The 27,071-nt window shown below is 37.2% G+C and overlaps 5 protein-coding genes across 5 annotated transcripts in view; 2 read left to right on the top strand and 3 right to left on the bottom strand.

Annotated features, from left to right (window-relative positions):
* Positions 1 to 27,071, bottom strand: part of LOC132940663 (uncharacterized) — a 75,947-nt gene that overhangs the window by 38,419 nt on the left and 10,457 nt on the right. The window contains exon 5 of the mRNA XM_061008373.1: positions 22,427 to 22,773. Coding sequence (XP_060864356.1) covers positions 22,427 to 22,773 — 347 coding nt within the window. The remainder of the gene's footprint in view (positions 1 to 22,426; positions 22,774 to 27,071) is intronic.
* LOC132942033 (histone H2A) lies at positions 5,243 to 5,784 on the bottom strand. Its single transcript, XM_061010316.1, has one exon. It carries the CDS (start codon positions 5,680 to 5,682, stop codon positions 5,305 to 5,307), a length of 378 nt encoding a protein of 125 aa, XP_060866299.1. The 5' UTR covers positions 5,683 to 5,784; the 3' UTR covers positions 5,243 to 5,304.
* On the top strand, positions 10,525 to 10,996 carry LOC132942032 (histone H2B-like). Its single transcript, XM_061010315.1, has one exon. The coding sequence runs from the start codon at positions 10,564 to 10,566 to the stop codon at positions 10,945 to 10,947; it is 384 nt and encodes a 127-aa protein (XP_060866298.1). The 5' UTR covers positions 10,525 to 10,563; the 3' UTR covers positions 10,948 to 10,996.
* Positions 18,138 to 18,871, bottom strand: LOC132942020 (histone H1A, sperm-like). Its single transcript, XM_061010305.1, has one exon. The coding sequence runs from the start codon at positions 18,817 to 18,819 to the stop codon at positions 18,193 to 18,195; it is 627 nt and encodes a 208-aa protein (XP_060866288.1). The 5' UTR covers positions 18,820 to 18,871; the 3' UTR covers positions 18,138 to 18,192.
* LOC132942036 (histone H4) lies at positions 22,980 to 23,421 on the top strand. Its single transcript, XM_061010318.1, has one exon. The coding sequence runs from the start codon at positions 23,035 to 23,037 to the stop codon at positions 23,344 to 23,346; it is 312 nt and encodes a 103-aa protein (XP_060866301.1). The 5' UTR covers positions 22,980 to 23,034; the 3' UTR covers positions 23,347 to 23,421.

The raw sequence follows: 27,071 nt of genomic DNA on the forward strand, positions 1-27,071 counted from the left end.
AAGCCAAACACCATAATTTCAACAACCAGACATCTGTGGTCAAAAACCTGATGCACCAACATAGGCAGTCCTAATGGACCACCTATCTTGCCAGCCTTAGACTACGAGACCCAAGAGTCTATAAACTTAACAAATCTCTGGTAAACAGAAGACCCCCTGATCGCCCACTAAATAATCTACAAGGCCCAGTCTTCGACTCCCCTGGCAAAGCAGAACTCTTCGCCGAAAACTTAGTAGCCCAATTCATCTGTCCCGAAGGAACTCCATCCACAAACGAGCTGGTCACTAGCTCAATACGAACTCTACACCCGGCAGCCAAGTCCCGAATCCAACCAGTATCTCCTGGAGAAGTGCAGCTCATTTTCAAGCGTCTACCACGGAACAAAACACCCGGTCCAGACGGTATATCCAACACGGCTCTCCGGCACTTTTCGGACAAGACCTTGCTGGTTCTGACAAACATTTTGAACACCTGCTTCAGATACCATTACTTTCCCGCCCTCTGGAAAATGGCCACGATCATAATGATTCCAAAACCAGGGAAGGATCTGAAAAATCCAAGTAACCATCGGCCAATCTCACTGATCAACTCCATGGCGAAGGTACTCGAGATCCTAGTCCTGGTAAACTCAAGAAAACACTGTCCCCGTTGATCAGACCGGAACAATTTGCCTTCCGTCTACAGCAGTGATTCTCAACCAGAGGGTCCCCAACAATTTTTTTAGGGTCGCCAATTCATGTGGGAAAAAAATTGTTTAAGAAAATAAAAAAATTATCAAATCTTTTATAACTGAAGATAAAAAATACGTAAATGACGAGTTTTTATATTGTTTAAATTTACCAACGTTTTGTACATCTGAGGAAATTTTCAAATCTATTTTAGTGTACTTTGACAAAAATGATCTATCTATTTCTAAGTGTATTGGAATGTACTGACGGTGCTGCAACCATGACGGGAAAGTTTAATGGTCTTGTAGCACGAATTAAACAGATAGCTCATAAGGATATAATTTCAACTCATTGTTTCATTCACCGAGAGCAATTGGCCACTAAAGGGAGGACATTTATTTAATGTTTTAAATACTTGCATTAAAATTATAAACTTTATTCGATCAAGTGCAGTAAATATGCGTATTTTTAAAGTCATGTGTGACAAAATGGGTTCAGATTACACTGGTTTGCTATAACATACACATGTCAGATGGTTATCACGAGGAAAATGTTTAGCTCGTTTATTTGATCATAAAACCGAAGTGGAAATATTTTTGAAAGATAAAAAATTACCCTTGGGTGATTATTTTGAAATTAATTTATGGTTAGCAAATCTTGCTTATCTTTCAGATATATTTTCTATTCTCAACGACCTGGATTTGAGTTTTCAAGGGCCATATACTAATATTTTTAATTCAAACAATAAAATAGAAGCATTTCTCAACAAAATCGAAAAAAGAGTACAAAATCTTACGTTTGATGTTCCCATCTTTTTTTAATATGGTGGAAGAAAAAATAATAAATGAAAATGAAATAAGTGAAATGCAAAATGTTATTGCGATTCATTTATTAAAACTAAAAGAAAAATTTCTTAAATATTTTGATCCAACGAAAGATATTCGTTCAAACAATTTATGGGTTATTAATCCATTTATTAAATCAGAAAAAAATAAATAATCATCATTAAATGAAGAAAAATCAATTGAGTTGTATTCAGACAAAGGGTTGGAACAGATTTTTAATAGCAATAAAAACATAAGTAAATTTCGGATCAAAATTCAATCTGAATATCCTGCATTAACAGAGGAAGCTTTAAAAAAGTTTATTCCATTTTCAACGACATACTTATGCGAAGCAGGATTTTCTACGATGACTACAATTAAACCTAAATCGAGAAATCGGCTGGATATATCGCCAACAATGAGAATAAGTCTATCCGAATCTGTTGAGCCAAGGATTGACAAAATTATTTCAAATCAACAACAGCATAAGAGTCATTAAATTTAAAAAATATTCAAATGTACATAATATACCTTTTTTTGTAAAATATATACACAAATAAATACAATAATAACAGTTTCTTCAATTTTTTAACGCTTACATTACAAAAGGGTCGTTAGACATCTTGGTGACATTATAGGGGGGTCGCGAATTCAAAAAGGTTGAGAACCACTGGTCTACAGCACTCAACAAAGAACCAACTAACGCAAGTAGTTGACCACCTGACCAACACAACAAATCGCGGGGAAAAAACAGCCGCAGTCTTCCTCGACTTCAAAAAAAACGTTTGATAAGATATGGCACGACGGACTACTGCACAAATTATTCAAACTCAACACACCTCCGCAACTTGTCAGTCTAGTTCAGTCATTCTTGTCAAACTGATCGTACTCTGTAAGAGTCGGATCGGTTTTACATTTTCTAACAAAATATTTTGCACATTTTCGTGATTTTATAGTTCCACCAAAAACCAAAATCGAAGAAGTTTTATTGCCCCAAAACGGCGATGACGAACACGAAAAATAAAATGTTTAAAAAAAACACACATACATCAATGTTAAATCTATACATTCATCGCTCCGCTCAGAATCTAAGATATAATATTTTGTAATACCTTTTGAACAAACATGCGATATTACTTTTTTTAAAAGAAAAAATTAGTTAACCAGGAAAAAAAATTGAGTTCAGGTAATTAACTACCTAATGTTTTTTTTATATTCATATTTAATGCGCTCACAGTATCTCGATATTTTTAATAACGCTTAGTGGATATGGGCATGAAGTGAGTCCCCTCCACCTCACTTTGGCCAATTGACTTCAAACCAGCGTCAATATTTAGTAAACTAATTGGTTTTTAGAATTTGCAAATAAAAATTGTAATTTTGGCGAATTCTTTTGCAAATTAGGTCAGCTATATATCAGCATTAATTTGCTAATTATTGACGCTGGTTTGAAGTGAATCGGCCAAAGTGGGGAGGGGGGCTTACTTCATGACCATTTTTTAATGGATCATGGAATCGGAATGACCTACGTATAATACTTTGATGCTCAGTACAAACAACATAAGTCAAAAATGTCTAGTTTTCAGGAGAAGCAATTTAAAGTTTGAAAAATGTTGTCAAATCGTGAATGAATTAATGATTTACTTTATGTGGTTAAATATGATACTTGTGTGACTATTTATGCATCTGTATAGTATCCGATGAAACTTACTTAAAATTTAAGGTTTTTTTTATTTCAAATTTTCCACAATTCTATAAAATTTGAAAATTAAATTTTATATTTTAGTTGCCACCTCAATTATAATTCTTTTTCACTAATCTACTACCCGATACCTATTTAGGAGGGGTTGATAGGGCGTATTATATCGAAAATAATTACTTTACGGGAATAACTCTCAAGCTTTGTAGAATTGTCGGATTTTGATGACTATTTTTTTATCTGAAAGAAGAAGACTTCCTACAGTCCGCATCGGTCTCTGATTTTGTATTTTATTTCAAATAATTGTATTAAAAAATTTGTAAAAAAAAATGTTTTTTATCTTGTATTTTTTTCGATATATTATACAATTTGAGAATAAAATATTGAAAAAAGAGATCAATGCGGGCTGTAGAATATTTCCCTCTAACAATTAAAATTTTTTTTTGAAATTTGGTTGATTTTACAAGGGGGTATCGTTATTCCCGCAGAGTGTATTTTTGAGGACAAAATTGCATCGGCACCGGGCGCCTTAAGACAATAATATCTGACTACTACCATGACTTAATACTTTAAGACTACACTATTACCGATTGTTGTTATGACTTGGCATACAACTTACTAAAATATTGCAATGGCATCCTCCCACATTATTAAATAATGAAAATATATACACATACAATTATAAAAAAACTATCACTGTATATATTTCAAGAAAAAATGCTTTTACTTTTATCAAAAATATGTCTACAAATTATAATAAAATTAACATAATATTTTCAATTTAAACAAAATAAAATAAATTAGTGCTTCAACTAATAGAATAATAATAGACTGTATTCTTATGTATGATAATAAAAACAATAACATTTTAAAATTAAAATTACCAAACTTATTTGTAATATTATAACATGAAACAATTAATTTTAATAAAACAAAATAAAAAAACGATCTCAGTCTTAAAATTACATTTTAGCAACGACTTATCAGCAATATCTTATTGTTTTATATTTTATTCTCCATTAATACTAACTTCATCGAGATCCGGATCATTATCTTGAATATCATTTTGTTGTTTTCAACTCTCTTTAATTAATATAATGTACCAAATTTTATTTACCAACCATTGCGTTAAAAACGTTTCGTTTTCAATATTTTTAATCAAATAAGTTACTATAATAATATGGAGGTAGTAATAAAAATATGGTAACAATAATATTGTGTTTTCACTCGGTACAAATATCTTAAGCCGTATTAAATAAAAAATAATATTTTGGATATTTCATAATCTACAATTAGTGTTTTCATCAGTTACACGATAGTTTATTTAATATTGAAGATTTATTATATACTAGGAAGTAAACAGTTTAATACAGTTTAATATCAATATATATTTAGTAACTATGTTTGTTATTAATATTATAAATAAAAAATACAATTTGTAAAATTTTATTTTGTGCCAATTTATGAAATTTACATTGTTTATCAAAAATATATTATGCAAAATGTGTTGATAATTTTATTCTTTTTAAGTTTCTACACATACGTTTAGTACACCGTTAGTTGCGATTATCGATATTCCATTTTAATATTAGTATTCAAAAACCAAAACAATAAATTAGAAATTCACATCTAGTCTTATGAATATAAATATTTTTATGCCTACCACAATTGAACAAAAAAAATGGTTGAACAACGGTGCTCTATTCAAAGTAAATTCGTACCAACTGATCAATATTAATTTATAAGAAGGTACATGATTATAAAGATTGATAAATTGCTTTTTAATATTGAAATAACATAGGAACCGGGAAGTGGCGGGAACTATCCCAGAACAGGTAACATTAATTATTGAAGTATATCAATTTGTTAAATTATAATGTTATTGGCATAATAAATTGCTTGTAATTATCATTATCCCGTGGGCCCCCCGGGAGAACAAAATAATTCAATTTATAAGTATCTGTGCAAAGCTGGTGTACAAGACGTACATCATATGGCTTAAATTGTACCGGTTCCCTATGAGTGAGCTAATAGTTTGGTGGCCCTGAAAAGGGCCGTTTTAAATATATGTTGTTATTCGACGGTAAATGAAGTAGTCCCCCGGTCAAAAAGTTAAGCTTTCTTCTCTGTCTTCTTTGGCAAGAGCACGGCCTGGATGTTGGGCAACACACCACCTTGAGCGATGGTCACTCCGGACAACAATTTGTTCAATTCCTCGTCATTTCTGATTGCCAATTGCAAATGCCTGGGTATGATACGGGACTTCTTGTTGTCACGCGCGGCGTTACCGGCCAACTCCAAAACTTCGGCTGCCAAGTACTCCATGACGGCGGCCAGGTAAACCGGTGCTCCGGCTCCGACGCGCTCGGCGTAGTTTCCCTTTCTCAGCAAACGATGGATACGACCGACCGGGAACTGGAGTCCGGCACGGGACGATCTGGTCTTGGACTTGCCTCCTTTCGCTTTTCCTGCTTTGCCTCTTCCGCTCATGACTGATGGTTTGACGACTGTTTTGTATGGAACTCAACTGGTGACTAATGAAAATTAACTTTGCTTTTGCTTTGCTTTGGGAGGGGTGGCTATGCCGTTTACTATTCCAGGCTTGTGCCTCTACTAGTGGATGGATTTTGGGGTTGATTGGTAGGTTCAGTTATGTTAGTCAGTCCAATTTAATGGGTATGGTTTGAGTAAACGTTTGGTGGTTGGAGGGGAGTGGGTTTTACCTAAGAGGCGGATATGATCGTATTCGGAAAAAGAGTTTTTGTAGAACATTGTTTTTGATTGAGAGCAAATGGAATTTTGAATAGATTTGAAGTTGGCTGATTTTAAAAGGGCCGAGTTTCTAACGATAGTGGGCATACCGGTTATCGTGCGTATGCCGATGTTTTGGACGGATTCAATACGTCTCCAATGGGAGGGGCCGATAAAGGGTGCCCAGGAAGAGCCAGCATATGTAAGTATAGGGGTCACGTAGAGTTTAAGTATGTTAAGTTTTGTTTTCAGCGGAACGGGACTGGTACGGTTAAGTAAGGGGTAAAGCATACCACGGACGCGGGTAGCTTTTTTGGTTACGTCTTGAATGTGTTGGTTGAATGTAAGTTTACGTCCAATCGTGACGCCTAAGTATTTGGCCTGTTTTGACCAGTTAACGGGTTGGTTATCGATGGTTAGAGGTGGAATGTGGGTTGTATTAGAACGCCCGAAGAGGACGCCTACTGTTTTGGTCGGGTTTATTTTGATTCGCCACCTGTGGAACCAGTTGGACGCGAGGTTGAGTTGGTGTTGTAGTTGTATGGTTGCACGTTTGGGGTTTTTGTTACTAGTGAAGAACATCGTGTCGTCAGCGAAGAGTGAGAGGTTGGCTTTAGGAGTCGTTGGAATGTCGTTAATGTACGTCAAGTATAGCGTCGGTGAGAGACAGGAGCCCTGAGGGACTCCTGCGAGTACGTGTCTGGTAGTAGAGAAGGAGTGTTCGATTTTAGTGGTAAAAGTACGGTCGGTGAGAAAGGATTGGATGATTTTTACGATTTCTAACGAGATGTTGAGTTTGGAGAGTTTGTAGAGTAGGCCTTCGTGCCAGACGCGGTCGAAGGCTTTCTCCACGTCGAGGAAGACGGAAGCAGTGTTTAAGTCGTTGTTAAAGTTTTCGCTCAGTTGGTGGGTGAGTTTGGTCAGTTGTAGTGTGGTCGAGTGTTCGGGTCTGAAGGCGAACTGTTCGGGACGGATTTTGTTTTTGAGTTTGTCTTGTAGGTGGGTGAGGATGAGTCGTTCATAAATTTTGGACAGGGAGGAGAGGAGGGCGATTGGTCTATAGTTTTCGGGTTGTTTATGGTCTTTGCCAGGTTTGGGAATGGAGATGATGACTGCTTTTTTCCAGGCAAGGGGAAAGTAGCAGATTCTGAAGGCGCTGTTGATGATCCGAGTAAGGGACAGTATAATGTTGTTTGGTAGGAATTTAAGAGCCGTGTTGGTGATGAGGTCGTCACCTGGGGCTTTCTTTTTGCGAATGTTGCGAATTATGTCTTGTATCTGGCCGGGAGTGGTAAAGAGGTTAGATCGGGTGATGTCAAGGCCTTGTAGGTACTGGGAGTGAGCGGTTACGTCTGGTAAGTCGGGGCCGGGGTTTGTTTGAAATTGACGTTCGAGCGAGTCGGCTATCAGCTCTGCTCGTTCGTTGGCCGGAAAAACTAGGCCGTCGGGGCCGGTTAGTGGGTGAGATGCTGGACGTTTGTGTAAGAGACATTTGTTGAGTTTGTATATTGAACCGTCTTGGTGGTCTAGTGAGTTAAGAAAGATGTCCCATTGGTCAGTGTTGTGCGTTGCGAGTAAGGTACGTATGAGAGATATTTTGGCGTTTAGTTGTCGTTTAATTGTCGGGTCGCGGTTTATTTGCCATTCGCGGCGTATACGGTTTTTGTCTTGTATTTCCAGTTTAATGTAGTCTGGTACTACAGTGGACGGGTGTTTGCGTGTCGGTACGTATACGCTGGATTCAACCGCTTGTTGGATATGTTTTGTGAGGTTTTCGATTGCCAGGTCGATAGACTCACGGTCGTTGGTCGGTTGAGTGGTTGAGTTCGGTAAGTTCGCGAGAGTTGTCGTGTATTTTTTCCAGTTAATAAACCGATTCGTAACCGGTGGAGAAGAAGAGATCGGAGTGCAGAGTGTATCTAGAAGAATGGGGTTGTGGTCGGAAGATAGTTCGTTGAGGTTAGTGATTTGGGTTTGATAGGGTAGTCGTACGAGGGCGATGTCGAGTATGTCAGGTCTGTATCGTGTGCATGTCGGGAAATGTGTGGGAGAAGAGGGAGCAGTTACAGAGTAGTCCGATTGTTGTGCGTGGTCAAAGAGGACACGGCCGGCAGCGTTAGTCGTGTGGCTATACCACAGCGGATGTTTGGCGTTGAAGTCGCCTGCCGAAATTTGCCATTCGGCACTCTTTGTCAAAAGGTCGAGGTCGTTTGTCGTTAGTAGGGTTCCGGGTGGTTTGTATACGGCTGAAATAAGTACTTCGTGGCCGTTGAGTTGTACGAGGATGGAAGAGGTTTGGATGGTTGTGTTTAGGGTAACTGGTTGGTGAACGATACGTCGGTTGACGAGAACGGCCGTGCCTCCGTGGGCGGGCGAGCCCCGCACGGGCGGCAGGTCGTTCCTGTACGTAAAAAAGTTAGGAATGTGAAGTCTGGCCGAGGGTTTTAGGTGGGTTTCGTTAAGTAGGATTATGTCGGTTTTCAGTTTTAGTGCTAAAGAGCGCAGTTCGTCAAGTTTGTGGTTAATGCCGTTTGAGTTCCAAAATAGAATTTTTAAGTTATCCATTTTGGGGGGATAGTATGGTTAAGAATGATTGTATCGCTGTTTGTATCAGGGTTTTGGGGTCCTGGTTGTTAACTATGGCTGTTAAGAGGTTGGTCAGGAGGTTTAAAATGAGGGACAGGTTAATTTGTGGGGCTTCGGGACTGGTCGGTTTTGGTGGTGGTGGTGGTGGGGGCGCTTGGCCGGTGGTGGCTGCAGCGTACGAGCGGGTTTGGGGTTTTATTGTAGTTGTTGGTGGGGGCAGGGGTGGTGTAAAAGATTGAGTTGTCGGTGGCAGGGTTTGGGGTTTGGTTGTTGGTGGTGCGATTTTGGGTTTTATCGTCAAGAGATGTGGGCATCCGCGGAAATTAGCCGTATGAGGCCCGCCGCAATTGCAGCATGTCGGGGTTTGGTCGGGAGTTTTTTTGGCATTCAGATGCCAAGTGATTTCCTGCGCACTTGACGCATCTGGGTGGGTGGCCACAGTTACGGGAACCGTGTCCAAAACGTTGGCACGAAAAACATTGTGCCGGGCCGGAAGGTTTAAGGGCTTCTACCGAAATCGTTAGATAAAATAGGGAGTTGAGAAGGAAGATATCCTTGGCGTTCGGGGTTGCCGCAATGTGTACGAGGCACATGGGCATCGGTTTTTCGGGAGTACCGAAACGGCGGATGTATTTTGTTTGGAAGTTTAGGGTTTCTAGTTCGGATTTTAGATCGTCAGTGGTGATGTCGATCGGTATGCCCTTTAGAACGACCTTAAGGGAACGATCTTCAGGGAGGCTGAAGGTATGGAATTCAGTTTTGCTGTCAACTAGGACTTTCTGAATTTGTCGGAAGTGGGTGGGGTCGGTAGTTTGGACGGTTATTTGTCCATTGGATGTGGTTTTGGCTGTAATTGCCGATGGAGTGAAGTTCGGAAGTTTGTAAATGGTTGGTGCGATTTTTCGCCAGGACGCAGAGTTTAAGATTAAGGGGGGTGGCCTGATTTGCTTGGGTTTGGCTGATGTCGGGGTTTGTTGTTCGGATGTTTTGGCTGGTGGAGGTTTCATAGTCGGGGCGGAGTGTTGGGCGGATTTGTTTGACTCGGTGTCGGAAGTGGAGCAGTTTGACGACATTGATATTGATGAGTCGGTCGACGGAGTTGGAGAGGGTGGGGAATCCCTCTGTGGACCTTTTAGGAAGGTGGACGGTGGGGATGGCGAGGCACGTGGACGTCCCTTCTTGGAACTCCCGGGTGTTTGCGCGGGGCCCTTCCGCTTGTTAGCTGTCTTGCCCATGGCAAGACCGTAACAAACTCAGGGTTTTAACACTGTAGCTCTGAAAAGAGCGATTTTCTGGTGGTGTGACGGGCGGTTTTAGGGGGGTTTGGTTTGGTCAGGGATGGGATTCTGCGGCAATGAGAGGGCGCGGCCCCTCGACAGATAAACGGTGGGAGGTGGATACCCGTCGCTTTCGCGACGGCTTACCTTGGGCGCTGGTGCCCTGTCGGAGTAGCGGTGAAAACGGCTGTTTTGAGTTGAAGGTTCGTGGTGTGAACCGTGGGCGCTGGAGCCCTGTTGAAGCAGTAAGAACGGCTGTTTTGTGGTTGAAGGTTCGTGGTGTGAACCGTGGGCGCTGTTGCCCTGTTGAAGCGTTGAAAACGGCTGGCTGTAGAGTAGTTGGCAGAGGACGTCTTGCTCGGATGTGAACTGAACGTGATGTGATGAGTGATAATGAAAATTAAGTTTTGCTCCGCACATTATATAGGCAAAAATAGGAAAACATTTCTGCTATTGGATGGAACCAAACAGTTAGACGAAGAAACTTGACACCGTTTACCGATCAATTACTACTTAACGATGCGGTTTTCAATCGGCATTTCTATATTTTTTTTCGTAAAGAAACCATTGTTTCCAACCATCAAGTAACCACCGTAGAATCCTGTTTAGTCCGTCATACTTAGTGCTATTTGACCAATAAATGAACGACGTATAGCTTTGGTTTGGTAATATATATACTCGTTTTTCGCCGTTTTAAGCATCATTCAGACCGAAACGTTCCAGTTGTCAACAAGTAATTTCAACTGTACTTATCGACATGGCTCCAGGAGGTAAATCCGCAGGCGGTAAAGCGATGAAGAAATCGTCCGGAAAGGCTCAAAAGAACATCACCAAGTCCGACAAGAAACGCAAGCCCAAGAGGAAAGAATCGTACGCCATCTACATCTACAAAGTGTTAAAGCAAGTACATCCCGACACCGGTGTTTCCTCAAAGGCCATGAGCATCATGAACAGCTTCGTCAACGATCTGTTCGAACGCATCGCCGCTGAATCCAGTCGTCTGGCTCACTACAACAAACGTTCGACCATTACCAGCCGGGAAATTCAAACTGCCGTCCGTCTTTTGTTGCCAGGTGAATTGGCCAAACACGCAGTCAGTGAAGGAACTAAGGCCGTGACCAAGTACACTAGCTCCAAATAAGTCCGTTTTGAAATACGACCACAACTCCATTAAAACGGCCCTTTTCAGGGCCACCAATTTCTGTTTTCTATTAATCGATATTAGTTGAACTGACAATTCGCTTTCAGGGGAAAACCTTTATAACATTTACAGTAAAATATTGACGTTAAATGCGTAAAATATATATATCATCGGCAGTTGACACCAGTGTCTTCGACATATCCAAGATGAAAAAAAAAAATTCACTTATCTAAATCATAGATACATTTATCTGTATAGAATATATCATTGTTACCGGCAATGTATAATAATCAAAACACTCGATGTCATCTAAGAAATCCCAGAAAACACGAAATAATAAGTAGAGTTGCACATTTTACACGTCTATAATGCAAACTTGGGTATTTCAGAATTTTTTAACTAGGTTACGCAATTGAAGCAATATAGGTACCGACAAATCCTGGATTAAATATATTTTTCTTATCAATCATCAGTAATACAAACATATTTGTAACAATTACTATGTTTACGGGGAAAATGACGTATTTATCAAACTTCCACAAAAACTAAACATTACCGCCTGTACTATAATACGTTTTATACGTTGAATTATTCGATTCCCGACGGTCAATAGTTATAAGTATATAACCAAGGCGTGGATTGTAATGCTCTAAAAAATTTAATTTATGCCCTTAAAATATGCATTTTACCGCAAAAATGACTTTAGAAATAAACTTAAAAATACCGTATTCATTTTTTGATGATTTTTTTGGGGGGGGGGGGGGCATTGCTTAACACAATATTTATCCCTATTAAAATTACGAACATGAAATAAAAACATACGCCATACGACCGTGATGTTACACGAACTCACTAATTATTTGTTATTTATCTGGTACGGGTGACATATTGAACAAATATGCATAAAAACCAACAAAAATTACCCAATAATTCTAAAAATAAAAAAACGTCGAAATATGCAATAAAAATGTAAATCAAAATTTTTAGCTTTGAAGCAATCGTTACACGAAACGAATTATGTACTTGGAAAGCACTGTTTAAGATCAACCAGAAAAAAATGCATTTTGCATTGAAATGCGCGCCCTAGTTATAACTATTATAATTGATTACTACCTATTCCTTATACTTACCTACAGTTTACAAATAATATGATTCCATATTAAAATTTAAAACAACATTCAATATAAAAGTGAGTTAAAAAATATAAACCTTTAGGCTTTTACAAACACTATATCACTCTAAAATAATAATAATAATAATTTAAAATAAATTACGTTTTATTAAACAATGATATATGTGACTAAAAATATTAATAATATTTGTAAAAGCCAAAAGGCTTAAATTTTAGATTCTGAGCGGAGCTATGAATGACTATATATTGAGTTTACAATGATGTGCGTTTTTTTTTGTGACTGTGATCATGGTTTGGAGCAATAGAACTACTACGATTTTTTCCAACAGTATCTTGTTCGATGGGAAAGTGAATCTAGTTGGTGCATTTGGAAGTCAAAATTTAAAATTCCCAATAGTTTTCAAAAGCGCCGGGAAACACAACGTACAAATTAAGGAAAAACGGGAATGTCTACGCAAAATCGGTTTCGACAAAATCGATTTTGATTTTTGGAGTGACTCTAAAACAAATTACCACGTAGATACGTAGATGGCATTTTCACTATATATTTAAATTATCGTTTTCTATACACGATACAATTTTCAAAAAATATTGATTTGTTTTGAACTGCTTACAGACATTCTCTGTTTCCAATTGTAATACAAGGCAAGATTGTTACAATGACATTTGAAAAATATTAAAAATACATAAGCACAATTTTTTTTCATAAACATTTAAATTTTGATAACATTTATCATATTTTAAATTTTAAAATGTAGTATAAAATGTTCAACTCTTATAGCTAAGGTTAGAAAACTTACAAAAAGTCTCAAAAATATAAAAACACAGTTTTTTTTTTATAGGTATTTTATGTTCAAATTTGGAGGAAATTACATATTAAATAATCAAGAATAAAGATGTTAGTTATTTTGTTGTTGTTTTATAATATTTATTCAACTTACCGGCTACTGTATTAATAATAAATTAATAACAATACAAAATATATAATATAAAATATCCACACTGACAAACCGTCGCCGCCCAGAATCGTTTTTCGTGTACAATAATATTATACATTGAATTGAAATTTAATGCCATCCATTATACAGTGAACCACTTGTAGCCTACTGCACACAGCAGAGCGAAATCCACTAATCCACATTTTTTCTTATATATTTTTAAACTTTTATATTGACCATTTATTTTGAATAATAAGTACCTACAATACTGAATAGTGATGAAATATAATATATTATATTCATAATGAAGGCTAAACATCAGGCGATAGTCGTGTACTATAATACAAATTATATCACAACTTTTAGAGCATTTTTTTTTTTTAGCGGTCATTTGTTTTATAGTTACATCAGAAATTGAAAATCAAAGCATCACTTCGATACTTATCGTGTACACAGACACAAAAAAATAGAAAAACAACACACATCATTGTAAAATTATACATTCATCGCTCCGCTTAAGATCTAAAAGTATCTCGCAGAGTAGAAAAAAATACATGGACTTATTCGAAATGTACTATAAATACGGTTTTAAACACGTTTTTTTTTATTGATTTAATACAAAATCAATATGTAAAGTGCCTGCTGTTTTAAGCAAACCTTGTATTGCACAACTGTCCATATTGTCCGAAATGACCTATTATAATGTTTATAAATATGCGAACTCTTTCGGCAATCATAAAGATCTTGTACGGGGGGGGGGGGGGGGGGATATTTTTTATTACAATAATAATTATTGGGGGACGGAGTGGCCGAGCGGACTAAGGCGTCGGCTGCGATGCAGCCGATCCGGGTTCGATTCTCGGCCAGGAACGGCATTTTTCTTCGGGCAAGTCACGGTGTCCGGAGAATCAAGTGCCGCCGTCCCCCACCCGGGCATGGCAGATACTTACGGGTGCCCAATCAAAAATCTGCCAAACCCAACACACACGTGTTCCTCCCCCTACCGACAACACTAAAGTACAAAAACCCAACCAGGCTAATAAACCTCAGCTCAACATCATCATAAAAACAGAATCATTCATAGATTTGAACATTTACTCGGACAATTTCATCATCAATAATATCACAGTTCGTCCAAACGTTCAAGCAGCAGTTCCTCCAGTACACGCTATGACCAAGAGAAAAAAGAAATCGCCAACCCCATCAGGAAAAAGAGGCCCCCAACGAACCAAAGACAAATCACCGACCCCATCATCTGAAACCACAAACTCTGCAGACAGCTGGCCCGATAGCCCAGCATCAACATCTCGCTCTCCGACACCTGACCTTTCTCAAAACAATACCGCTGTTAACGAAAATAAAACTTTCCGCATACCTCCCATCTTCGTCCAAACTTGCGCTTCACATCCATGGCGGATGATAGCAAAAACTATGTATACAGTACAAGGGCTTGACGAAGTTACCGCGAAAACTACATCAATACCACTGCAAATTCAAATTAACTGCCCTGAAGAATCTTCCTTCAGACTCGTTCAACAATTCATGGCCACCAACAAAATCAACTATCACACTTTTGCATTACCCGATGAAAAATCTCTCAAGATTGTTATCAAAGGAGTCCCACTTGACGTCACTGACGTAGAACTTACGGAAGAACTCGAAGAGTTGGGTTTCAAACCAAACTTTGTCAGAGCATTTGCCAAAAATGAAAAGCGACTTCCGATTCACATGGTCTCCTTAAAACGAACAGAGAATGTCAAAGAAATCTTTGAAACAACCGAACTATTCTACGTCAGAGTCAAAATAGAGTCATACAAGTCAACAGGTCCCGCACAATGTTTCTCTTGCCAACGATTTGGCCACTCATCACTTCAGTGCGGGCACTCGCCAAGATGTGTAAAATGCGGAAAAAACCACCCTAGCAAAGAATGTACAAAACCGAAAGAAGACAGCCCAACCTGCTGTAACTGCAATGGCAAACATACTGCTAACTATAGGGGCTGCCCCTACTACACCAATACTTGCAAAGAAAAAACCGAACAACCCAGAGAAGTCATAAGAACCAAACTCATTCAGAAATCCATGCTCAAAGTACCACCAACAAATATACCAGTATCTACAACACATGAAACAGCCATAGAAACAAATACAAGATCATACGCGACTGCAACAAAACACCAAACGGAAAAAACCGAAATCACAATTGACACATCAAAGCTCTTACAAATAATTAGAGACCTCCTTACTACAGCTCAAAAATGTGAAGACGTCACATCAAAGAATGCAGTCATCACAACAGTCCAAAAAATCATCAACGCCATACCCACACCCCATGATGAATGAATTCAAAATCATCTCATGGAATTGCAACGGTATCGGAAACAAAATACCAGAACTCACCACATTTGTAAAACAAAACAAAATCGACATAATCCTACTTGGTGAAACCCGACTAAATCCCAAAAATAAAATATCAATACCAAATTATCACGTTTACCGAACCGACCGCCCAAAAGCACCAACCGCTCCCTCTTCAGGAGGCACAGCAATTTTAATACGGAAAAACATAATCCATCAACACGTCACGCTACCAACCACTGTGGAATCTACCACAGTACAATTGAAACTCAAAAACAAAATAACACAAATCACGGCAGTATACAAAAGTCCTAGTGCAAATCTCCACCACAATGACCTAGACATTCTAACAAACCACAATGGACCCTTCATAATAGCCGGAGACTTAAACTCCAAGCATCCGAGCTGGAACAGCTTCTCAACAAATACTGCAGGCAGAAAATTACTTCGTCACTCGGAAGCAAACAATTATACAATTGCTGCTCCTGATTCACCGACATATTATCCATATATTCAAACTCATCGACCAGACGTCCTTGACATCATACTACTGGATCTACCGTCAATTCAATATACGATAATAAATCACAATGACCTGTCGTCAGACCACAATCCAATCCAATTAAATTTAAACGCATCACCAATCTCAAGCAATCCTCCTAAAACATTAAAGAAAACTAACTGGGCCAAATTCAAATCAGAACTCTCCCAAATAAAAATTGACCGCGTTCAAACACCGGAAGAAATTGACAACAAAATCGACAATCTAACAACCACCATTCGAATTACACAAGAAAACGCTTCCTACACTCTCAAACCAAAACAAATCACATCCCAACTTCCTGACGAAATAATGCTAGAAATAACAACCAAACGGCAACTTAGAAAAATGTGGCAATCCTCCAGAGACCCGAGAACAAAACGCCTATACAACGCTCAAATTGCATACGTTAAAAACTTATTAATTGAACACAAACAAACGCAATGGAACGCTTTCACAGAAACGTTAAACTTTCAAAACAAATCACTATATCAACTAAATCGTCGTCTTCTCAATAAGAAAGCCGCAGATACACCGCTACAAACAACCGCTGGCCACAAAATATTTGAAGCCGACGAAAAAGCTGAGCTATTCGCAGACACCATGGAAAACCAATTCGCAGGAAATTCAGGAATCGACCGACAAGAAGTAAACGAAATCATCACAAAAATAAATCTTGACCAGACTACATCCAACATCTACATCAATCCCAAGCAAGTCCTAGACATCATCAATAAACTACCAAATGGCAAAGCACCAGGATTTGACAACATATCGAACACAGCACTCAAAAACTTACCAAACAACATTATCACACAAATAGCACACATTTTCACGGCATGTCTTCGAATTTCCTACTTCCCTAAGATATGGAAAAAAGCCACTATCGTCATGATTCCAAAACCAGGGAAAAACCACTCTATCCCAGAAAACCACCGCCCAATATCTCTACTTTCAACCATTTCAAAAGTATTTGAAAAAATTATCCTAAGAACTCTACGAACATACATAAAACCTCGGGCGGAGCAACACGCTTTCAGAGAAGGCCACTCAACCACCACACAACTTTTCCATCTATTCAAAGAAATAAAAAACAACCAAAAACAAAAGAAATACACTGCTGCAACATTTCTTGATATGGAAAAAGCTTTTGACCGCGTATGGCACGATGGTCTAATCTACAAGCTAAAAACAAACACTGAACTTCCAATAGATATAATTAAATTAATTAAATCATTCTTATCAGATCGTTCGTTCCAAGTACGAGTAGTTGACCAACAATCAACGACAAGACAAATACAAGCAGGAGTACCACAGGGTTCCTGCCTTTCACCTCTGCTCTACATCCACTATATAAATGATCTCCCACTTCTCGACAGAATACAAACATCCATTTTCGCAGATGACACCATGTTCCACACAGCCCATCAAAACAGGAACTACGCAATATGTCAACTTCAAAGACAAATGGATCAGACCATGATCTGGATAGATAAATGGAGACTTAAATTAAATATAGACAAGACCGAAGCCATTATATTTGGCAGTAAACAGAATAAACATCTTCGACAAATAAAAATCAAAAACCAAGCAGTCAAATGGAAAAACCAAATAAAATACCTCGGCGTAACGATGGACACAAAACTGACAATGAACGGACACTTAAAAACAACTACACAAAAAGCAAAAGGAGTCAGAGCCTCACTCTACCCAATACTGAACCAAAATTCCCCGATTCCGCTAAGGACCAGAATCCAACTATACACCATCTACATTAAACCAATCCTCCTGTACGCATCAGTTGTTTGGGCACCTCAACTTAGTCAATCAAACTGGCAGAAGCTAGAGGCTGTCCAAAACATTGCACTCAGAACAATAACCGGAGCACATTACCTAACCACAAATGAAGCAATAAGACAGTCAGCCGATATTCAATCTATTTCGGAAACAATACAGTTGGCAATAGCTGTATTTCTACATAGAGCTTCTGTATCAAGATTCCATCACATTCGGGCTCTGACCCAATAAACTATGTCTTACTGACAAATCGTCCAAATACTGTAAGGCAAACATGAAATAAGAGAGAAAAGGCAAAGCCTGGAGCTCTATATAGGCCTTAGGCCGTCCTACAAAGGCAACACAAACCTCAGCTGTTGAAGCTTTACTCTTAATAAAAAAAAAAAAAAAAAATCATAATTATTATGTTCAATACAATTGGTGGTCCTGAAAAGGACCGTTTTATAATGTAAGGGGAAAAGAAGTAGTGTGTATTGCTATCACTTCTTTTTGGGAGCTGCGGTTTTCTTTATTGGAGTCTTCTTCTTCTTCGGTTTGGGTTTGACGGCGGCCGGCTTTTTCGCTTTGACCGGGGCGGCTTTTTTCGGCGTAGTTGCCTTGGGTTTGGTTGCAGTAGACTTTTTCGCTTTTTTGGCTGCTGGCTCACCAGCCGCGGGTTTTTTGGCTACAGCGAGCTTCTTTTTCTTGGGTGTTCCGGCGGCTTTGACTTTTTTGACGATCGATTTCTTTTTTTTCGCTACAACGACCTTTTTCGCCTTGACCTCCGCCACGGGCAGCTTGAAATGTCCCGAAGCGCCGGTTCCCTTTGTCTGAACGACGGTACCGTTGGCGACGGCGGCTTTCAAAAACTTTCTAATGAAAGGCGCCAACTTGGCGGGATCGACTTTGTAGTTGGCGGCCAAGTATTTTTTAATGGCTGGCAGCGACGAACCCTTCTTCTCCTTGAGCTCTTTGATAGCCGAGGTGACCATCACGGCGGTGGTCGGATGCAACGCAACGGTAGTCTTCTTGGATTTAGAGGCCAACAACTTCTTCTTTGCAGGAGACTTCTTGGCGGCCGGCGATGCGACGACTGGTGCCGGAGTTGTGGCAACGGTGTCGGTCATTGTCGATGATGAAATTGTCCGAGTAAATGTTCAAATCTATGAATGATTCTGTTTTTCACTGTAGTGATGGCGAGGAAAACACAAGTTTCTAACTATATACAGTGAACCGTACCGACTAGTAAACCAGTGTAATTCGCGTCGTCCTCCGGGCTACGGTTGTACAATCATTCTACACAAGAACTCAGTTGAAAATTGTTGTAAGACTCTGGTTTGGAACTATTTCGAAAGCTAACTAAATTCTAAACGATTGCCGACGGTTATTGTATCGCCAACCAGTACCAAGAAACCACTACAGGTCGTTATTTCCACTCTTCCTACCGGGTTTTCGTAAACCATACTCAAAGGTCTGTCGTATGACTGAAACCAGTCGAAAATTGACAAAAATATTTTTGACGAATTCTCCACGAGTTTAGCGACACCATAGAATTTTCAGATTTCTAATTGACCGATTTTCCAAAGAACAGCGGCTGTTCGAAAATGACGGTTTTAGGACTCTGTTACTGCACGTCGTTTCCGAGTGAAATCTTAACAAGGCAGACTTTATCAATAAATCTTGTATTTCAATCGTACTCGACCTAATCATTACGAATAAATAATTATAGCAACACATTGTTAAAGGATTTTGATGGAAACTCAATATTGCAAATGTGCAACAATTTAATATGTTCATTTGTAAGTGCTTTTTGTCAATCCTACCGATGGACCTGATTACGCGTTTTAATATTTAATATTTTACACAATTTTAAATTTAAATAAATAAATTATCTTAAGATAATATTTAACAAATTAAAATGTGGCCTAATCGAACTCAAGTAGTTATATTAACAATTTCAAATCAGTTTACAAAAGTCTAAACACGTTGGTCATCAATTTTTGGACTTTATTCGTGAACTCAATAATTATAGGAAAAATTAAAAATTATATTTAACGTTGAAATTACAAAAAGTATTATTTTATATTTGTCTTCCATTCATTGTTACATTGAATAACTAAATGTTTTCGCATTTTCCGAACGTAAATGCTCTTCAAATGTCAGAAAACAGAGTTATGGAAACGAAAATGACCTCTCTGATTTAGTGATGTGGTTGGTGCGGTATACTACCAAAAAGTCTGAGGCATACAAAGTCAACGGTGAAAAAGTCCGGTTTTTTTTTATATGCATTAGATTTTATAATACTCAATTTAATTAAAAAATAATATTACGTATATTTTATTTGTATGTTATAATTATTTCGATTTTTTGATATGGGTCATGCTACTAAGTACATTACATAATAATTATAATCATTGCATTTTTTTTTTCTTATAAATTATTTTAAATATTATTATGTATATATTATAATAAACCGGACTTTTTACCCCGATTCTCGCCTATTTAAAGTAGGTACTAGTCGTTTCTTGAATGATCTTCAGAGAAATCTCTCATAATATGCGAACTTTCCTATTCTACTTCTGAAATTGGTGATATTTTCTCCAGAATTTTATGACCTTTGTACTTTTCAAAAACTTTTTGTTGTTTTAAAAGTATAGATTTTCCTTGAATTCCTTTTGATTTTACCACTTGAATTACAGCAAGTAAATCAGCTAACGGTAGGATTCTGATAAAAAAATTAATTTGTACTTTTAATAGGTCAAAATCGAAGTCCCAGTAGTTTTAAAAAGCGTGGGAAAAACACAAAAAAATTGTTATTTCTACACAAAACTTTTTTTTTTTGGTTTAACACAAATACTAATAACCGTACAAACTTTAAATTTTCACCAAACATATCACTTTCCATGAATGGTATCATATTTTAAATATTTCGACTTTTTTTGAGTTATTTATCTATATGAATATTCTTCTTGAATTCAACAAGATACTTGCTGCAACGCTGCTGCTCAAATTGCCTGTAACAAAATTATCTTTAATAAAAATATATTTACTGGGTACATCTATATCTGAATCTAATTAATAATAATCATAATTTACAAAGTAGGTAATACCTATGAGTAGATGTGGAGAATTTACGGAAAAAAATATCGGTAAAATTTACCAATAAAGTGATAAAAATGGTAAAAATAGAATCGAAGGTTGAATAATAAAGTAAGATCAGTATAATAATAATTGTATTGGTAATTATTATCGGTTGATAAAAATTACAACTAGGAATAGGTTTGATTGCATTTGATTAGAGGGGCCACAGAACATTTTTTCGGGTAAAAAAAAAATTGGTAAAATGTACGGTACTTTTTTTACATGTAAAAATGTGGCTAATTAATTTATAGCACTCACACCTCAACCAATAAGTAGTGTTGAGCCCAATTAATATCAAAAATATTATCTAGATAAAATACAATTAATAAACATAAAAACATATTAGAAATACCTACCATAAATTCATGATGTTGTTCAGCCTGTAAACTTAAGGGGCAATATTTAGGCAATACGCAATTTCGTCGTCGCCGCCCATGTGAAGTCGTGCTCGAGTTTTTTCTAGTTTACAACAACTGACGCCGCCGCGGGAATTGCTTTCGCATTACTTCTGCGACGCCGCAATCGTTTATTATACATTAAAATGAGGTACAATATTTATGTATAATGTTTAACACCTATGTTTTTTTTTGGGTCCTCTAAGGGCGCACATTTAAATTAATTGTACATGTTATAAAAGATACATTGTTGGCTGAAGGCCTGCAGAGTTCTCGACCCGCCAGTCTAGTCTTCTCGTTCTGTTGTTTTTTTTCTCGGCCCGCCTTGATAGTCAGCCAGCTTTTAATCTCGTTCGTCGCGTCTTCTCCTTCCGATATTGTGGACTGTGCGTATCGCCGTTGTTGGTTTCCTAGTTTTTCTACTGACCGTTGTTGTTGTTGTACTCGTCATTCCGGGAGCTTTGCGGTCTGCGGTACCTCATCGCATCCGAGGCCACTCTCACGCTCAATCGCGATCACCCGGACGGTGACCAACCGTGCTGTGGGTGTCCTATTAATGCCCCGGGGCACGCCTGCCGTTGTGGGGCAGTTTCGGATGATGGTACTGAGGCGCTGGGTGGTATGACTGTACATACAGTTTGCCTTCTGTGCCTCCCCCGTTGGCCGAAACGGAATTCTGTTTCCAGTCGGCACCACATGTAGGTGGGGGTAGGACTCTGCCGACCAGTGTGATTGTACTTAGCGGGTACCGGGCCATCTACGCACGCGCTGCTTGCACAACGGTACCGCCGACCAAAAATAAAGTGTCTGATTCTTAGTGAAAACTTTAAGTGTTTGTGAGAGTTTTTCCTGTACGGGTACCTTAATTATAACGTATAACTAATTAGTACTTTGTAGCGTACACACGATCGTAAAATTTCAGTTTCAATTTTATAATAATAGAATTGTGATTTGTGTATTATTTTTACAGTATTTACTCCTTACAAACTATTTTTACAGTTTTCTCAAATAGCGTAAGAGTGTAGTTTATAATTTCGAAAGAAGTGGGTGTCCTAATTTAAAATGGTTGGTGGCCCTGAAAAGGGCCTTTTTAAGGTATATTGGTCAATAATCGATTTAAGCACGTTCTCCGCGGATGCGACGAGCCAACTGGATGTCTTTCGGCATGATGGTGACACGCTTAGCGTGGATGGCGCACAGATTGGTGTCTTCGAACAGACCGACCAGGTAAGCCTCGCTAGCTTCTTGCAGAGCCATGACGGCGGAGCTCTGGAAACGTAGGTCGGTCTTGAAATCCTGGGCTATCTCACGCACCAGACGTTGGAACGGCAATTTGCGGATCAACAGTTCCGTGCTCTTCTGGTAACGACGGATTTCACGGAGGGCGACGGTTCCGGGACGGTAACGATGTGGCTTCTTCACTCCTCCGGTGGCGGGTGCGCTCTTACGTGCGGCTTTAGTGGCCAGCTGCTTCCTGGGCGCCTTTCCTCCGGTCGACTTGCGGGCAGTTTGCTTGGTACGTGCCATCTCGTAACCGTTTGATAATAGTCAATACAAAACTTTAGAGAGTGCAAATGAACAATGATGCACAAAAAATAAAAACACTCTTATATATACACGAATCGGAACCGTATGCGTCGCTACCATTGGTCGGAGTACTGCGGTTAGTTCATGAGTGGGAGAAATCCGATCGAGCATTTTGATTGGCCGTGCGTGCGTCGTAAAACATATAAATAAGACGACTTTTCATGTTTTCGGGATCAGTCTACGGTCAGCGTTCAGAACAGCAGTCACACTCAACTAAACATGACGGGACGCGGCAAAGGAGGAAAAGGTCTTGGCAAAGGAGGCGCCAAACGTCATCGTAAGGTGTTGCGTGATAACATCCAAGGGATAACCAAGCCCGCCATTCGTCGGTTAGCTCGCCGTGGTGGAGTGAAACGTATTTCTGGTTTGATCTACGAAGAAACACGGGGTGTGTTGAAAGTGTTCCTGGAAAACGTAATCCGCGACGCCGTCACATACACCGAACACGCTAAAAGGAAGACAGTCACCGCCATGGACGTCGTCTACGCCTTGAAGCGACAAGGTCGTACTTTGTATGGTTTCGGTGGTTAAGAAGAATAACTATTACGGCATGTGTCAAATTCTGCGCAAAACTCGCTCTATCATCTTAAAAAGGCCCTTTTCAGGGCCATCATATTTTCATTAACTTGCTTTTCCACATCTCATCAAAAAGAACACTAATAATCATTATATTCGATCTCTTAATTTTTGTTTTTAGCAACTACGGGTATGTGACGTGGTATGTGGACGTGTTTTTTACCAAACATTCCAATTAATCTATGATGCGATAAAATATGGGAAAGTAGACTTTTAATTTAAGTACCTGACCAACTAATTTAAATCGGTTTTCAGAATTCTTTATGAATTTAATCAGTTGATATGTCTAGCAAAGAAACCGTTTAAAATCCGATGCGGCGCAGGTGTTAGACAAAAACAAAAATTTTGTAAGTACCAAAAAAGTTCTATAGTGCACTACCTAAAGTAGATTTATTATACAGTTCCGTGACTAGCAATGTGAATTTTTCCGATGCATATGTTACTCAGTGGATGTATAGAACACATTTACGTTATAACTTATAACTAGGGCAATCGCATTATTGCATTGAAAAAATTTAATAAAATCAAACATAATGATAAAAAGGTTTCCGTGTATAAGAAAAACGATCAGTCAGCCTATGATATTACCAAGTGTATTTGATGATATTAATGTGAATAAAGTAATTCATATACAACCTATTTACGTGGAGTCTTGTTTTCAATTTTCAATCCTTAGCTATAAAAGTTGAACATTTTATACATTTTTAACTACAAAATAATTATTAAATTATAAATTTGATAAATTTGAACTTTAAATGCTTATAAAAAAAAATTGTGCTTATGTATTTTTAATATTTTTCAACTACTATTGTAACAATACATCAGGAGCCTTGCATTGAATTTTCACGTTTATTACCCAACAAATAACATTTTATTGATATTTATAGAAAAAAAAACTAAAAAAATTGAAAACCGACAATGTCCGTAAACAGCTCAAAATAAGTCAAAATATTTGGAAAATGTTATAGTGTATAGAAAATGCTAATATTAACCTTGGAAATTTGTTCCATGGTCATTTGTTTTAGAGTTTCACCAAAAACCAAAATCGATTTTCTCGAAAACAGATTTTGCGTAAAAATTCACGTTTTCCCTTAATTTTTCTTTTGTTTTTCACGTCGCGTTTGAAAACTACTGAGAAATTTGACCCCCCAAAGTACCAACTAGATTCACTTTCCTATCAGAAAAAAAGGTGATGACAGAGACAGACACAAAAAAAATAAAAAAAAAACACACACACATCATTGTAAAATCAATACATTAATTGCTTCGCTCAGAATCTAAAATTATATATGAATATTGCTTATATTATTGCATTACACAATAAATAATTTTTTTAACGTTTCTTAGCGACCTTAATGCGATAATCGCTCCATAGAAATATTAATAAAATAATAAGTATTACAACAAATATAGACATTTGTTCACTGCTACCTTTACTTGCTTTTATTTTATATATTAAGTCATATAATCTTAAATGTAAACGAAAATTATGATAAATAGTTAAAATTGCAGTAAAATATTTTAAAAGTCGCCAAATTTGCATTTATTGCAATATAATTTTTTTTTGTTTAAATTATGAGTTTAACGAAACATATTTTAATCTCACTCGGCAATAAATACAAGCATTTACAAAAAAACATGCAAATGCACCAACTTCACTGCCCCAGTTATAACACTTTCGCCCTTATATCGTGTTATTTCCGTCTTACGTTCGTGCGTAGTAAGTAAAGTTATGGTCATTCATTTTGAAATGTATACTTTCGTAACTTACTTAAGAATAATAATATCAATAAAAGCCTACGTAACAAATAATCTTGCATTTAAATTGTATAATAGTGAAATTCACTCTAATATCAAAAATAATAGCACACTGACACTGGTGAACGTAAATTTACTATGACATACGTGTGTAAAGGACAACGCATGCCGGCATTACGTCCTCTTAATTAAATGATTCCTATCTAACAGAACGTGAACTCTGTAACTATAATTCAAACTTAAAAGTTTCAATTTATATTATTTATAAGATTTAGTATTTACTATACGTTCAGTTGTAATCGATTTTACAGGCGTAATACGGTCAAGCCCGGGTTATTGGGAGGGGGGCAAGAGGGGCACGGTCATGGGGCACATTGATTTTGGGGGCCCATCTTTATCCCCAAAATATATTTTTTTAACGCGTCCAATAGTTTTCCAAAAAAAAATTATTATTTAAGTAAGTAGGTCAATTATTATTAATAATTATAAAATAATATTATTCTCCATTTTATACCAAGAAAAATAACTATAAATAATCAACTACGTTTGTCAACAGTTTTGTTTGTTTTTTTTTTTTTGAGCATTTTAGATTACCGATTTAACTATTTAAGTATACAAAAAAGGAGTTATAAGAAAAAAATATGTAGCTTTGTAAATTAGGTGTTTCAGTTAAAAGTATTAATGCATATTAAACTAAACTTTAGAGGACCATAGTTATTAACCTTGGGAACAAAAATTGATCATTCGACTTTCAAAATATTCAGAAAAAAAGTTTTATTATAATCCATCAAAAATAATAGTGGTTACCATATTTTGAATAAAGTCGATTTAGTTATAAGCCCGGGTTATTGGGAGGGGGCAAGAGGGGCACGGTCACGGGACCCATCTTTATCCCCAAAATATATTTTTTTAACGCGTCCAATAGTTTTTAAAAAAAAAATTATTATTTAAGTAAGTAGGTAAATTATTATTAATAATTATAAAATAATATTATTCTCCATTTTATACCAAGAAAAATAACTATAAATAATCAACTATGTTTGTCAACAATTTTGTTTTTTTTTTTTTTATTAGCATTTTAGATTACCGATTTAACTATTTAAGTATACAAAAAGGTAGTTATAAGAAAAAAATATGTAGCTTTGTAAATTAGGTATTTCAGTTAAAAGTATTAATGCATATTAAACTAAACTTTAGAAGACCATAGTTTAAAAAAAAAACCGCGTACAATGACATAATATGATACAACCAGTATATTTTTTGTATTATAAAAAATTATACAATAATATAAAGTCGTTAATATGTAACGATTATTATGAAGTTAATAATAAATTGGGGCCCAATTGATCCGGGCTTGAATACGGTATAAGATTAATAATACATTGTAGATAATTTGTTACATGACATAAAATCACTGCCAACATTTAATGCTAATAGTTGTTTATTTCCAAATCATTCAGGGTAAATATTATTAAGTTAAAATAAATACCTACAAATTAATGGTTCTACAAATAATTAATTGTTTCAGAAATCAACGTTCAAAGTGTATAGGTTACATGCGTCTTTTTTAAACTACCTCGTACAATATAATATTAAATATAATATGAAATAAATTGTTAAAAATACCTTACGTGTATCAGAATTAAAAAGTTATGCCATGTTATTTGATAATTTAACACTTCAATACAGTTACGAAAAACGTTAGTTTTAAAAGACTACAAACACCTCGATGTTGGATACGAGCATTTGACTAGGGTATACCGAATTCTTTACGGGTCCCACCAGACCGTTGGAAAACTCTTAATGATTTATGAACATGATCGATTTTAATATGTAGGTATATGAAAACTATTTCCCCTCAAAATAGCAAGCGACTAGCATGTACCAAAAATCGATCACATGTGTTGAAACTTATATTTTGC

Source organism: Metopolophium dirhodum, chromosome 3 (genome assembly GCF_019925205.1).
Source record: "Metopolophium dirhodum isolate CAU chromosome 3, ASM1992520v1, whole genome shotgun sequence".
Lineage (NCBI taxonomy): Eukaryota > Metazoa > Arthropoda > Insecta > Hemiptera > Aphididae > Metopolophium > Metopolophium dirhodum.